The following is a 12,238-nucleotide window of genomic DNA, read 5'->3' as shown; positions in this document are numbered from 1 at the left end:
ACATTAAACTTGTTTGATCTTCATTTTTGCTTTGAATTAGAGATATGCACACAATAATTTGTTAAAATTTTGTAAAAATTATTACAATGATTATTGCACGATTTTAATAAAACAAGTAGATGTTGCAATTGATATAAACAGGGACGTTGATATTTATAAATTGTATAGCAATGAAAAAAGCTTCTGTAAAAACTTTATATCATCAAATGTGAGGAAAGTTCTAAGATGTTGTTGGTACATATCAACCTACCAAACTACATAAATGGTAGGGATGGGGGATCACGGCTCAGAGTGGTGAAATTTCGAGTTCAAGTCTCCGTGTGTTGACTCGAATTCATCAGTCGCAATACATTCACGCAACTTCCCCCTGGTCGTGTAAGAAGAGAGATTATTATGCCAAGATCCTCTGCAGAGATCGTCATTTATCACGGTGACTTAATTTTGGACAAATGCCATAAGGAGCTCTCATGAGACAACGTATCAAGTCATAATGTGCTTGAACGTGGAGCTTTAGCCGACCCTAGTGGCTATACGTGTCTCAGCCCCTACTCCTTGATGACTTTGTATCAAACACTAAAAAACTATTGCTAATCAATCAATCAACTAAACATATAAACAAATATGATTTGTTGAGTATCTTTGCTTCTAAAAAGTTAGTGTTGCTCATTGTTTAAAGTTTATAATACATAATAATCTTTATGCTAGCATTCATACAAAATAACAGCATTAGTTCATCCTTTTAGCAATGATTTATTTCAGCCTTAATTTACCAGAAGTACCTGAATCAGATTTAACATTATATGACAGTTTAAACCCTATTAATAACAACGATATATTGTTCATTCTGCTTGAAAATTGATAGTTTACCGCTTGGAAACTTACAGACTTTAGATACCAAAGCCCATAACTTGTTATAAACTAATTTAGAATGTAATAAAATAACAATGGATATCCTTTTGATTAATTGTCAGATTAAAGAAACACTTCTTATGCTTACTTTCAAGGAACCAAAACATTTCATACTTGAAAAAATTATATTTCTGTAGGGAAAAACTGAAACAGAAGGGTGAGTAAGATGTGGAAAAAAATTGCACTATTTGGATTTTTTAATAAATCTTTAAACCTTTTTATTTCAGTATTCGTAAACAATTATCTACAAATAAAAGTAAAGTGCTTAGATTTTATATCTTAAGCTTTATTTATTTTTATATTTTCAGTAAACATTCAATCATGTACATATGAAATTTTAGAAAAATCCGTCAACATTCCATTGTGAAGTTTTAGGTAAAGAACATGCTTTTGGTTCCCTATGTTTAGTGCTGTAGGTTTGTTATTCTTACCAACCTATGCAACAAAATTTATATCAAATATTTTGATGATTCCCTTTTTGTTGGTTGGGTCTATTTTTAACCCCCACAGAACAATAATATATTGAAAGCCTTTTTGTAGTAATGACTTTAAAACAAATTGTAAATGCCTTAATTTTTTAATAACTTGATAACAAGAAGGGGCGGGGTAGGGTAATTTTCTTCTTATATTTCTTTGTGTCAGGTAACGTCAGGTTAGTTAGGTATACAGGCCAGGCAAGAAGAGACCCTACATAGTTAATGTATGGGAAAAAACTTCCATTTGTTTAAAAAAAGGAAGAAAAAACAATTAGACCAAATAAAATTAAAATATATTGGAAGGGCTTTAAGTAATCAGAAAGCAAAAGCCATCATAAAACTGCTTTAAATGCTTACAAAATACAAATGATTGTCATAGAAATCCCAATTTTAAAAATGGTGAATAAAAGGCTTATTCATGTACATATAGTACCTCTAGAATACACACATTATGTAATATGGAGAAGACGGGGGGGGGGGGAGGGTATATGGTCTAACAAAAAAGTTAATGCAGTATTTAAACTAGATATAAAACTGTAAACTTAGGTGACATATACCCAGTAGTCCGAGAATGTAGGCAAGTTAAAAAAAACAAAGGCAATGAATACTAAAATACTACTTCTGTGAGTTTATTCAATACTTGATTTTTAGAATATCTTTCTTTCTAATAAATAAACCTTTAAAAAATATTTGTAAAAACTCACATTTTAAAAATATTTACTGTACAAAATCGGTCCCTGGATTACCTGCCTACTGTAAACTGGAGTAATTTTATGTTATAGAAGTCATCTGCCCAGAGTTATATGTACAGTTTCATTTTTAGTTATAGTATTCCTAAGAAATTCAACTTTATTTAGGTTTTTAAACTAATAAAAAAAAGTTTATAATAACAAAAAAGAAATGCTGCAAACTTTAAAAAAAAAAAACACGAAAACAAAATGGAATATAAAGCTTCAATGTTCATATTAAGTATGAAATTGAAATATTTTTGTCTTAAATCTATGTTTTTAAAACAGTTTATAAAAGAGATACACTAGAAATATATTACAGAGTATTATGATGGATCTTAAACAAGCATTGAAATAAAATATATGCATAAAATATATAGATTTTCAAAGCATTTCAAAAGTATAAGAAAAGAACAAATACCATCATTCTTATTTGAAATTTTAAAAGGTATTCATACTTTACAACAATTATTTTGCTAACTCGAAAGAAATATTTCAAAATATTTATTGCTAAAAAGAGAATCAAAAGTTAAGATATTGTGACCAAGTTGTAGAGCAAAATTTTGCACGACTATTCTTGAGAGTTTTAAAAAGTCAACGCCATACCCCTTTTCATAATTTTAGCTTCATTGCGTCAACACTTTGGGGAACAATTGATTTCTAAACAGTATGAGATTCGCCTCCAATGTTTCATAAATAACCTATTGTATGCGTTGACGCGTAGCTTTAATCAAAATCTAAACAGGGAAGAGATTTTCCAATGTTAATCTAGCGTACTAAATAACTTAGACAGTGCGGAGTTTTAGTTAAATGATTGAAACATAAGACAAAGTGAAAAGTTTTCATAAGGTATAGGAAAGTTAAAACTGGAATTGAAGATTTATTGAAAAAATAGCAAATTATGGCATAGACGCTCAATGGTCATTTGACAAAAATTCAGCAATCTGTTTTTTATGGTAGCCGAGTAAATCATAATTTCCTAACGAAATTTATTGTCCTTTCAAATTTACAGACATTATGACAAAAAAATAAAGTGTCGATGAGATGCTTTACACGTAAGGATAGATAGATAAAGTAAGTTATAGAGTAGCTCGAAGTAGGAAAAAGAAATGGGAGGTTCATTTCAGTTAAAAACTATTTTGCTTCCATTAAAATTTAAATGCTTTGTAGCATCGAAACTTATATTTAAATTATCTTATTTAGACGAATTAAAATTCTGTATACTATATTTTTTAAAATTCAAAAGTCTGTTTGAAGCTGTAATTTGTTTCTTAGCAAGCAACGAAAATTAGAGACCTATAACAGAAAAATAAGCAAGAATTTAGAGTACGCAAATTTGTTTCAAGTTTCCTAGGATCAATCTTTAAAAAATACTTAATTTTTTTACTTCAAGAAAACAATTCAGTTAAACTTTTTCAATTAAATGCTATTATCTACAATCGAATGTTGGATGTACTGTACAACACTACAGAATGGCAGACCAACCATCATCAAATAAGTAATTCCTATAGAGTAGCTTTGCTATCAAAAATTTTAAAAACCTGGCCAAAAGAGTTGTGTTTAAATTTCTTGGATACCGCATATGCATCCTTTGAATTCCTTTACAAGCCAGGGACGGGCACAAACATTCACAAATTAAAATCTATTAAATGATACACATAACTCATAACTAATTTGAAAAATTAACATTGGCCAAATGGTTACCTCCCCCTTCCCCCCAAGAGAATAGAAATAATGTTGTAAAATAAAGGAAAAATGATTTTGGGGGAGTTTTTTTTCTAGGGGTCATTTTTTTAGGACGGTCGATGTTATCATCAACTAAAATAGTAAATCTTTCAAGGACATATTATAAGCTACATTGTAAAGCAGTTAGCGAGATCTTTCGGTACATAAAGACAGACAGACATCTTGTTACTTTTATATAAGGAGTAGAAAATTTCAGTGATTTGAATTATTGATTATTGAATGATATGCTATTCCTCTCCCTGATTCTATCTGCTTACTAATTTGATAGCAGAATTTTATCTCCATGTTTTCTTATCAACAACTAGTGAGGCTGCGTTTTTAAAAAATATTTGCAGCAACTTTTTTCCTGCTCTTTTGGGGATACTTTTTTTTTTATAAATTTTCTCTCTATCTTTGTCTTTCCTTTTACAACTTTTTTTTTAAATTTTCTAAAAGCTTAGCTACTTCATAGCCCAATTTGTCTGTATTTGTCCATCTAGAAATATCATTTATGATTTATTCAGCCACGAGATAATCTTTTTTTTTATGACAGACGTATATCTACTCTATAGACTTTTATAAGGTTTCTTCATATCCTTTTTTGACCTTCTTTTTAGTTATCTATTTATTTTTATTATATCTTTCTATCCTAATGTTCTAAGTGAAATATTTATAGAAACTGACCTCTTAGATTTCTTGTTATAAATCTTGCATTGGTTTTCTGATAGGCGAGGTATTTAATCTATTTTATCCCCGCTAAAATATTCTTATAAATAACTTGTTGAAGTTAAGCAGCCGCCGCCATTAAGTATATTAGCGGCTTGGTGGTCTTATTGACAACTCTGCTAAAGCATTCTTGAAAATGACCTAATAAAGTAAATAGCTAGCATATTTCTGCAGTGAAAATTGAAAAATCAAGCTGCCAATTTTCTAAATTACTTATGATATGTTTTCTCCCAATTCTAATAAAACGTGCCAAGTTTCAGAACAAGAAGAGAATACCAACCAAGTTGAAGCCAATCTCCAACTCATATGACAAAGCATAAACTTAGCTACCAAACCGAATAAGTTAAACGCAATATTGTCAAAGTTTACAACATTTAGCTGGTTAGGCTAAATTGATTCAAGTGATAGATGTGATAAACAATTCAACTTTGCCAAAGAAAAGCAGTTCGATTCAATACTTTAACTTAGATTAAAATTATGTTGTGAAGTACTTATAAGCTATAATTTGTGAGAATATTAAATAAAGCTAGATTTTCCAAGAATAAATAAATAAAGATTTATCCAATGCTTAATTAAACTCTAGCAAGCTACCAGATGTATTTTGCTTTTCTTATAACAATAGAAACTCAGAGTAAACTGCATAGCCGGCTTATACAAGTACAACTTGATGCGCTACCGTACCCTTACTCCTAGAATCCAAGCTATTAAGCTACAGAGCTGTACTAATCAGTGTCCCAAAATCTAATTCAGCATGTATTATACAACTTAATATTTCTTATCAAGCATCCTTAAAGAGAGGTACAACTATAGAGGTTCCCATGTTCCGGTGTGCTCTAGGGCCTCTAGAGTGTCAACCGGTGCGAGTGTCCCCCTAGGGCCGCGACCAATGGCCACAAATATACTAGCATTCTCTAGGGCCTCTAGAGTGTCATCTAGTTGCAATTGCTTGTACACAAGGTTCTCAATTGCATTTGTGTCGTGCGTTTCAGTCCCTAAAGCTCCAAACGCCTACAGATAGCTGTCCTTTAATCTCTAGTAATTTTGCAAAACTTAAAATATTTGTATCTACTATATATGTAATTGCTAACCACGTTGATTCCTAACCCTCAACTAAGAATGATTCTATTTTTGCACTTGAATAATTCCTAATCAAGTTGGAGGAAAGAACTCCACTCTTTACTAACGTTTTCCAAAGGTACTAGGGCTTTCTAACAAGCTTTGATATTAGCAACTACTTTGAATTTCTAAATAAAAGGAATCATCAAAGTATTTTTGAAGTTACTTTATACTTAGACAATATAGTAGCAAAGGTCCTTTAATAAGTTGTACATGTAGACTATCATAACCTAATGAATATCAACTATATACATAATCACTAATCACGCTATTCCCTCCGCAGGAATAACTCCGCTCTTTACTAATCGCTTCCAAAGGTACTAGGACTTTCTAACAAGCTTTAAATTAGTAATTATTTTGCTTTCTAAGAAAAAGTCTATTAGATAAAGAATATTTAAATAATAAACATTTACCAAGATAATATAGAGGCAAAGGTCCTTTAGTAAGTTATGATATGCTTATAAGTTAAGTTTTTAAATTAGTTTTACTTTTACTCTTAAACTGCTTAAGTAATGGCAAATTGTAAACACTTCCACGCGAAGATCTCCCATTATTTATTAACTTTTGTGCAATAAAGAACTGTTGTCTCACAACTTCAAGTTCAAATTATTCAATATATACCAAAGTGAAAAATGTACTAAATGTTTATTGTTTATACTTTATTGTTGATTAAATGTGAGTATCATAGTTTAGTATTGTATTCTAACATAAGTATAATAATGTTTTTTAAGTTATTTTCAATTATTTTATATAAGGTTAAATATGTTTTATGACAGTTAAAACATATCTTTGGATTTGCAAAGTGTAAACCATAAGTTCTTAATAAGAAAGTAATTTTTAAACTTATAATATTTGATTCTTTAAGATTTTCTTTACACTTGACATGTAATTGTTTGTTATCCAAATACTTTGAAAAATAATCATCAAACTTCATTATGTTTTGTAAATTTACAAGTCCAAAGATATAATAGTTTAACTTAGATAAATTTGCTAAAGATAGATTTTTTTTAAGCAGCATAAGTATATGATTTTTCAGAACTTAGACTATTTCTCTAGTTTTGAGCTTCATTTGATTTTTACAAGTCCCAACAGGGAACTTGTAAAATTTCTATAAATCTCAATAAGAGTAAAACAGAAATTAAGATAAATGAAAAATTGATACACATAAAAATAAACACCATTCTTATCAAAACTAACAGAATGGTTAAGAAAAGAGATAGTATACAGATAAACACATTAGATAGGTTAAACATTAAGAGATACAGAGGTTAAATAAAAGGTTACGAGTGAATGAGTGTGCAAGGCTCATTGAGAACCAGATACTTTGCTGCTCTATTTATACTGAGATCTTAGAATGTTCTAGAATTTAGTTAATGGCATAATCTGATGCAATCCTAGCTTTTTTGTGCAATAAAAAGTATAACAAAAACTTCTACATCAGTTTTTGTCATATAATAAAGAAGATTCTGGAAACTTTCACATGATGCAATATTAGCTGTTTGTGTATTAAAAAGCATAATAAAAACTTCTACATCAGTTTTTGTCATATAATAAAGAAGATTCTGGAAACTTACACATGATGCAATATTAGCTTTTTATGTATGACAAAAACTTATTCATTGGTTTTTGCTTGTATAATTAAAGTGTTTCTAAGAACATTCTAGTATCTATATACAATTACATAATACAAAATAATGATGAAATTATTGAATCACAGTAAATAACTATACTCTTGTTTCCTACAAAAAGTCTAGAATATTCTAGATATAAAACACAATTATATAACTTTGAATTGTTGTGCAATCCTAGTTTTTGCTCTTGTAAAATTGTAGCAAAAACTGCACTTTCTGTGGGAAACTCAAAATATACTAATACTTGGTTTTTTTTTATTTATTTTAAAACTACAATTCTTTTTATGTTTTTTTTTTATTTTTAGAACTTTTTTATTTAATTTACTGGACGTTAGTCAAATTGATTTTTGTGTATTTTTTAATAAAAGTAAATCATCCTTCCCTCTCTGCATAAAAAAACAAAAAAAAATTTTCAATTGACGAGGGTGAAATCATTTTGTCTATGTTTCAAAACAAGGGTAAAAATTAGAGCAGGAGTCAGTCTCAGGATACTTCCACTTGGAAGAGAGACAAAAAGTAAGTTGAATCCTGAGTCACTGAACAAATTTCTGATATTGACCAGAGATAAATCCAGAAACCTATCAACGTTCATTTTTCCCTCCCCTGAGAATTTAGCTCTAATCTTTGAGCGAATCTCGTCCCTTGTATGGGGCATCCAAAAAATGTCCTCAGGGAAGTACCCATACAATTTGAGACACTGGGCACTCATGTACCCAGAGTCCACGAGATATAACTCTTCCCCTTGACTAAGAAGCACATTCAAGTCTCTAGGATTGTCCACTGGTACAATCCCATAGACCTTATCCACGAAGGTACATGAGTCAAGAATTTCCTGATCCTGTGCTCCAAGGCAAATATATTGGGAGCTGGGTATTGTTGTAGGACAACCATACACTTGGATCAGGTTTGTCTTAGTCTCATACAACTTCTGGTAATAACTGCTTCTATAGTGCTGTCTAATTATTAATTGATTACTTTCACTATCTTTAGCATTAGCATTAAAGAAACAATAATGGGGTGGGGGTGGTTGAGCAAAGAGATGGATATACTTCTTAGTCATGCTTTGTAATGCTGGCCTAAACCCCCCGCTACTTATGCTTGCCTGTTGAACTCTATGGATTCCCCAAGTTTCCCTAAACCTACTGAGAAGATTGAGTTCAACATTATTTTCGTCAATTCTGAGCATGCAAGGAAGTATAGCTGCTCTTTTTTCAACTGCCCCTGTGAGTACAGCAATTTTATCGTAGTAGAGATTGTGTTTGAACAATGTTTCACTATCTATGTCTGTCAACTTATAATTGAATTTTTTGTGTACAAGCTAAATAGGGTGTTAGAGCATAACTTGCTTTAAAAATCAATGACGTGTTTGTGATTTCTGACAGTGTTGATTTCTCAGAAAAGGGGAGTGAGAAGTAAAAAGGTGAGTAAAGAGCCCGCCTATTCTGAATCTTTCTTTCAAGAAGATTTTTCTCAGCTGGGGTGGAAAAAGACGTATTACAATTATCGCTGATGAGGACAGGGAAGGTTTTTCTAATCAATCTTGGACTATCAAACTCCTCTAAAATTTCGAAGTCGTCGAAATCTTCAGCTACCTCATACGAATTTTCACTAACCTCCTTGTTCTCTGACTCTCCCTGACCATTCTCCTTGTTGACAACATGATGACCGTTTGTTGTTGCAGGTGTACAGACCTCCATGTCTAAATAAAATATTTTTTGGTCACCCTGTTGTTAGATAATATGTTCCTTTAGTCTTAAAACAACTTCATTATAGTAAAGTGTTTTTAGGGTGTTTTCTCCATGATGCCACTTTTAAGAAATTGGCTTATTGACTTCAGTTATGAAAATGATGTGCATGATGAGAAAGTGATGCTTTACACTACACAACCCAATCTATCTGTTAAAGATGTGTTGAATATTAGTGATTCCTCCTATGTTGATTTTTCCTCTGACTACTTTACTACTTTTCCATCTTCCCCTGACATTCCTTTCTTGGAATCTACTTTAGAAAAACCAGTTCTATTGCAAGAAACTCTAAACCAGCTTGCTACACATCTATCTACTGATAACTCAAAGTTACCTTCAGTCACATCTGAGGCTTCAACAACTGCTCCATCCTCTGTATTCTCACCAACCTCATCAGCTTCTTTGCTTTCAGTAGGGTCACCCTTATCCTCAGCAACCACTTTAGAATCTGATGTAGCAACGCTGTCTTCTCCGTTGCCAACGCCCACAACTTCGCCTCCATCATCAAGAATGGTCTCATCTCCGTCTACCACGATGATAACTTCAGGTTCCGGTCTCTCAATTATCTCTATGTCTACCTCCACCTCCTCCTCTCTCCGGGTCTTGGAGGCAGATTCTGAGGAACTTTCTGAGCCTGAAATTCGAAAAAATTTTAGGACCCAAGAAATGGTTTCAACTCCTTTTAAAGAAGTGAAATTGGATCCTCTAACCACTTATCTACCAAAAGTTCCTACCACTAAACTACCTTCTCCTAAACTCAGTGGTAAAGTTACAAATAAGCGAAAACTTAAATCTGGTCCTCAAACCCAGGTTGGAAACTTTACTACAAAAACTTTTAGTTTACCAAATATTCCCAGTTTTACCCCAAAACCGAGTCCTGCCTATAACAAATCTATCCACCGTGATTATGGTTTGGCTGCCAAGAATTCCTATCAGTCAATTTATGAAATAATCAGCAGGTAAATTTTAAAAGAAAAAACTTTTTACCTATCATTTTTAATAAAATGTATTTTTTTTTTAGCCCAGGTTATTTCTCCATTTTGGTTATTGGTGGTACAATTCTAGTGGCCCTATTTCTTATCCTAATATTACTTGCTTTGCTTGCATTGGGTAAGATTTTATTTTATGCTATTTTATGAAATTAATTTGCAGACTTTTTTATTGGGTGCGAACGATTTTATAGTCTGTTAGTCTATATAGATTATATATATTTATGATACTATTATCAAAAAGATCAAATTTCAATTTTTAAAATGGCCAATATTGATCGCGTGTGTCCAAAAAATTGTAAGAATAAGATGAAAAAAATAAAACTAAACCAATAGATATTATTTTTAGACTTTAATTTGGTTTATTTTGCTTTTGTTATATTTTCTTTTACTTTAATTAAATTTCCTTATTCATAATGTCGTCTTCGTGTATAGGTTTCGCGATTTTCATTTTTCAAACTTCATAATTATCAGCGGCATTCTTAATTTCTATTGCGTATTTACTAGAACGGTTAAGTTTAAAAGAAAACTTATTATTTTTGTTGTTAATTGATTTTTTTTATTCGTAGGTCAAAAGTGTACTAAAAAGATTAAACGGCGTTCCCAGCAGAGTCAAACGGCTAGCTCAAGAGTTCATCGTGCTACCCAGAAAAACCTTGATCCTACCAAATATTTTAATACTACTAATTTTGGCCCCAATTTGTCTACTATCCCTCCTGACTCTGTTGTGAATAATCTGCAAAAATCTTTTTCAATCTAAAGTTTACTTAGTGTTTCCTATTGTTCTTGAGATAAACTAAATTCATACTTTCTATTACAGTTTAGAATTTTCATCTCTTGTGTAACTGAAAAGTACCAACTGCTAATAAGTTTTTTTTTACAGTAGTGTCAACAAAACAATTAAGCCCTGTAAGAACTATAAAAAATTGCCAACCTATGTTTTAACAAGGCGAATCCTCCTATTATACAGTTGTATATTATCCCAAAAAAAATGTTCTTTAAACACTATTATCTCTCTACTAATATTATCAATGCTTAAACTAATAAACACAAACATCAGTATGGATTATGCTTACCTATATATCTTTACTAATAATATCAATAGATAAATTAATACCTATAATTATTGAGTTTAGATTTACTTACCTATTACTGTAAAAATTTATAATTTCAGATTTTTTTTTACAACAATGAGTATTCCGGATGGAAGTTCCCAGATGATTTTAAATAAGATTAAAACAATTCTCAATTCCCTTCTGCAAGAAGAACGCAATGAGGCTACGACCGATAAGTTATTCCTTGCTGCTGTTGCCCTTGGACTTTTGACTCTCGGGTAAGTTTATTATTTTATTCTCCCCCTCTATTTCATTACTAGAACCAAATCCCTTAGCTCCCCTTTCCTCTCTTAAATATTTTAATTCTGACATTTGCTTATTTGCATTCTCTGCCCCAAAACTGCGTATGGTTAATATTTTTGGATAACAGCTTTTTAGAAATATCATTTGACCTATTTTTTCACCCTTTTGGATGACATATGTTTTCCCTGATAAGTTATGAAGTATGAAATAAACATTACCCAAATAATCAGGATCTATGATCCCACCAGTGCATATTATATTTTTTAAACTTAAACTCGATCGCTCCCTAAGCATAGTAAAATGACTTTCGGGTGCTTTAATTTGGAAACGCAAATCTATTTTGACGCAATTTCTTGGTAAAATCTTTATTAATCCAGGACTATAAAAGTCCAGACCTACAGATAGCTTTGTAGCCCGGGTAGGTTTTTTGATACTAGCATCTGAAGTAATTACAGCTGTCATTTTTTTTAGAACGGCGGCGGTATTGAGACTATGTTTTAAGAAGAGAAGGCAAAATATTTCCCAACCAGGTAAAGTTTTTTTTATCTCCTTTCTAATATGTTAATGACAATTATAAAAAATATGAGTATAGTAGTATAGATTATAATTAGATTTTTATTTAGTTTATGGTATTGACAGCTGTTTAAAACCCAATATTCGCTATAAGTGATGTTACAGGGATGTAAATATTCTTTAATAATCATTTAATATAATTTAGTTAATAGTCTTTTTATATTTTAGATCCCGAACGAGATGAGAGCCAAGAACTAGAGTTGCGTCACCATCACCAACAACCCCCTCGGACAAATCAGGCGATAGAAATGATGCCCCAACC

The 12,238-nt window shown here is 31.2% G+C and overlaps 2 protein-coding genes across 3 annotated transcripts in view; both read right to left on the bottom strand.

Moving 5' to 3' along the window:
* LOC145314271 (poly(U)-binding-splicing factor PUF60-like) overlaps nt 1–12,238 on the bottom strand; it is a 141,876-nt gene that overhangs the window by 116,047 nt on the left and 13,591 nt on the right. The gene's annotated exons all lie outside the window — the stretch shown is intronic.
* On the bottom strand, nt 7,195–10,525 carry LOC145314899 (uncharacterized). Its single transcript, XM_080154976.1, has 3 exons — nt 10,506–10,525; nt 9,391–9,761; nt 7,195–9,010 (listed from the first exon to the last, which is right to left on the bottom strand). The coding sequence occupies exons 1-3, from the start codon at nt 10,523–10,525 to the stop codon at nt 8,604–8,606; spliced, it is 798 nt and encodes a 265-aa protein (XP_080011102.1). The 3' UTR covers nt 7,195–8,603.

Source organism: Acartia tonsa, chromosome 3 (genome assembly GCF_053477335.1).
Source record: "Acartia tonsa isolate MP-2025a chromosome 3, ASM5347733v1, whole genome shotgun sequence".
NCBI classification, from domain to species: domain Eukaryota; kingdom Metazoa; phylum Arthropoda; class Copepoda; order Calanoida; family Acartiidae; genus Acartia; species Acartia tonsa.
This window is presented reverse-complemented; position numbering and strand designations above follow the sequence as displayed.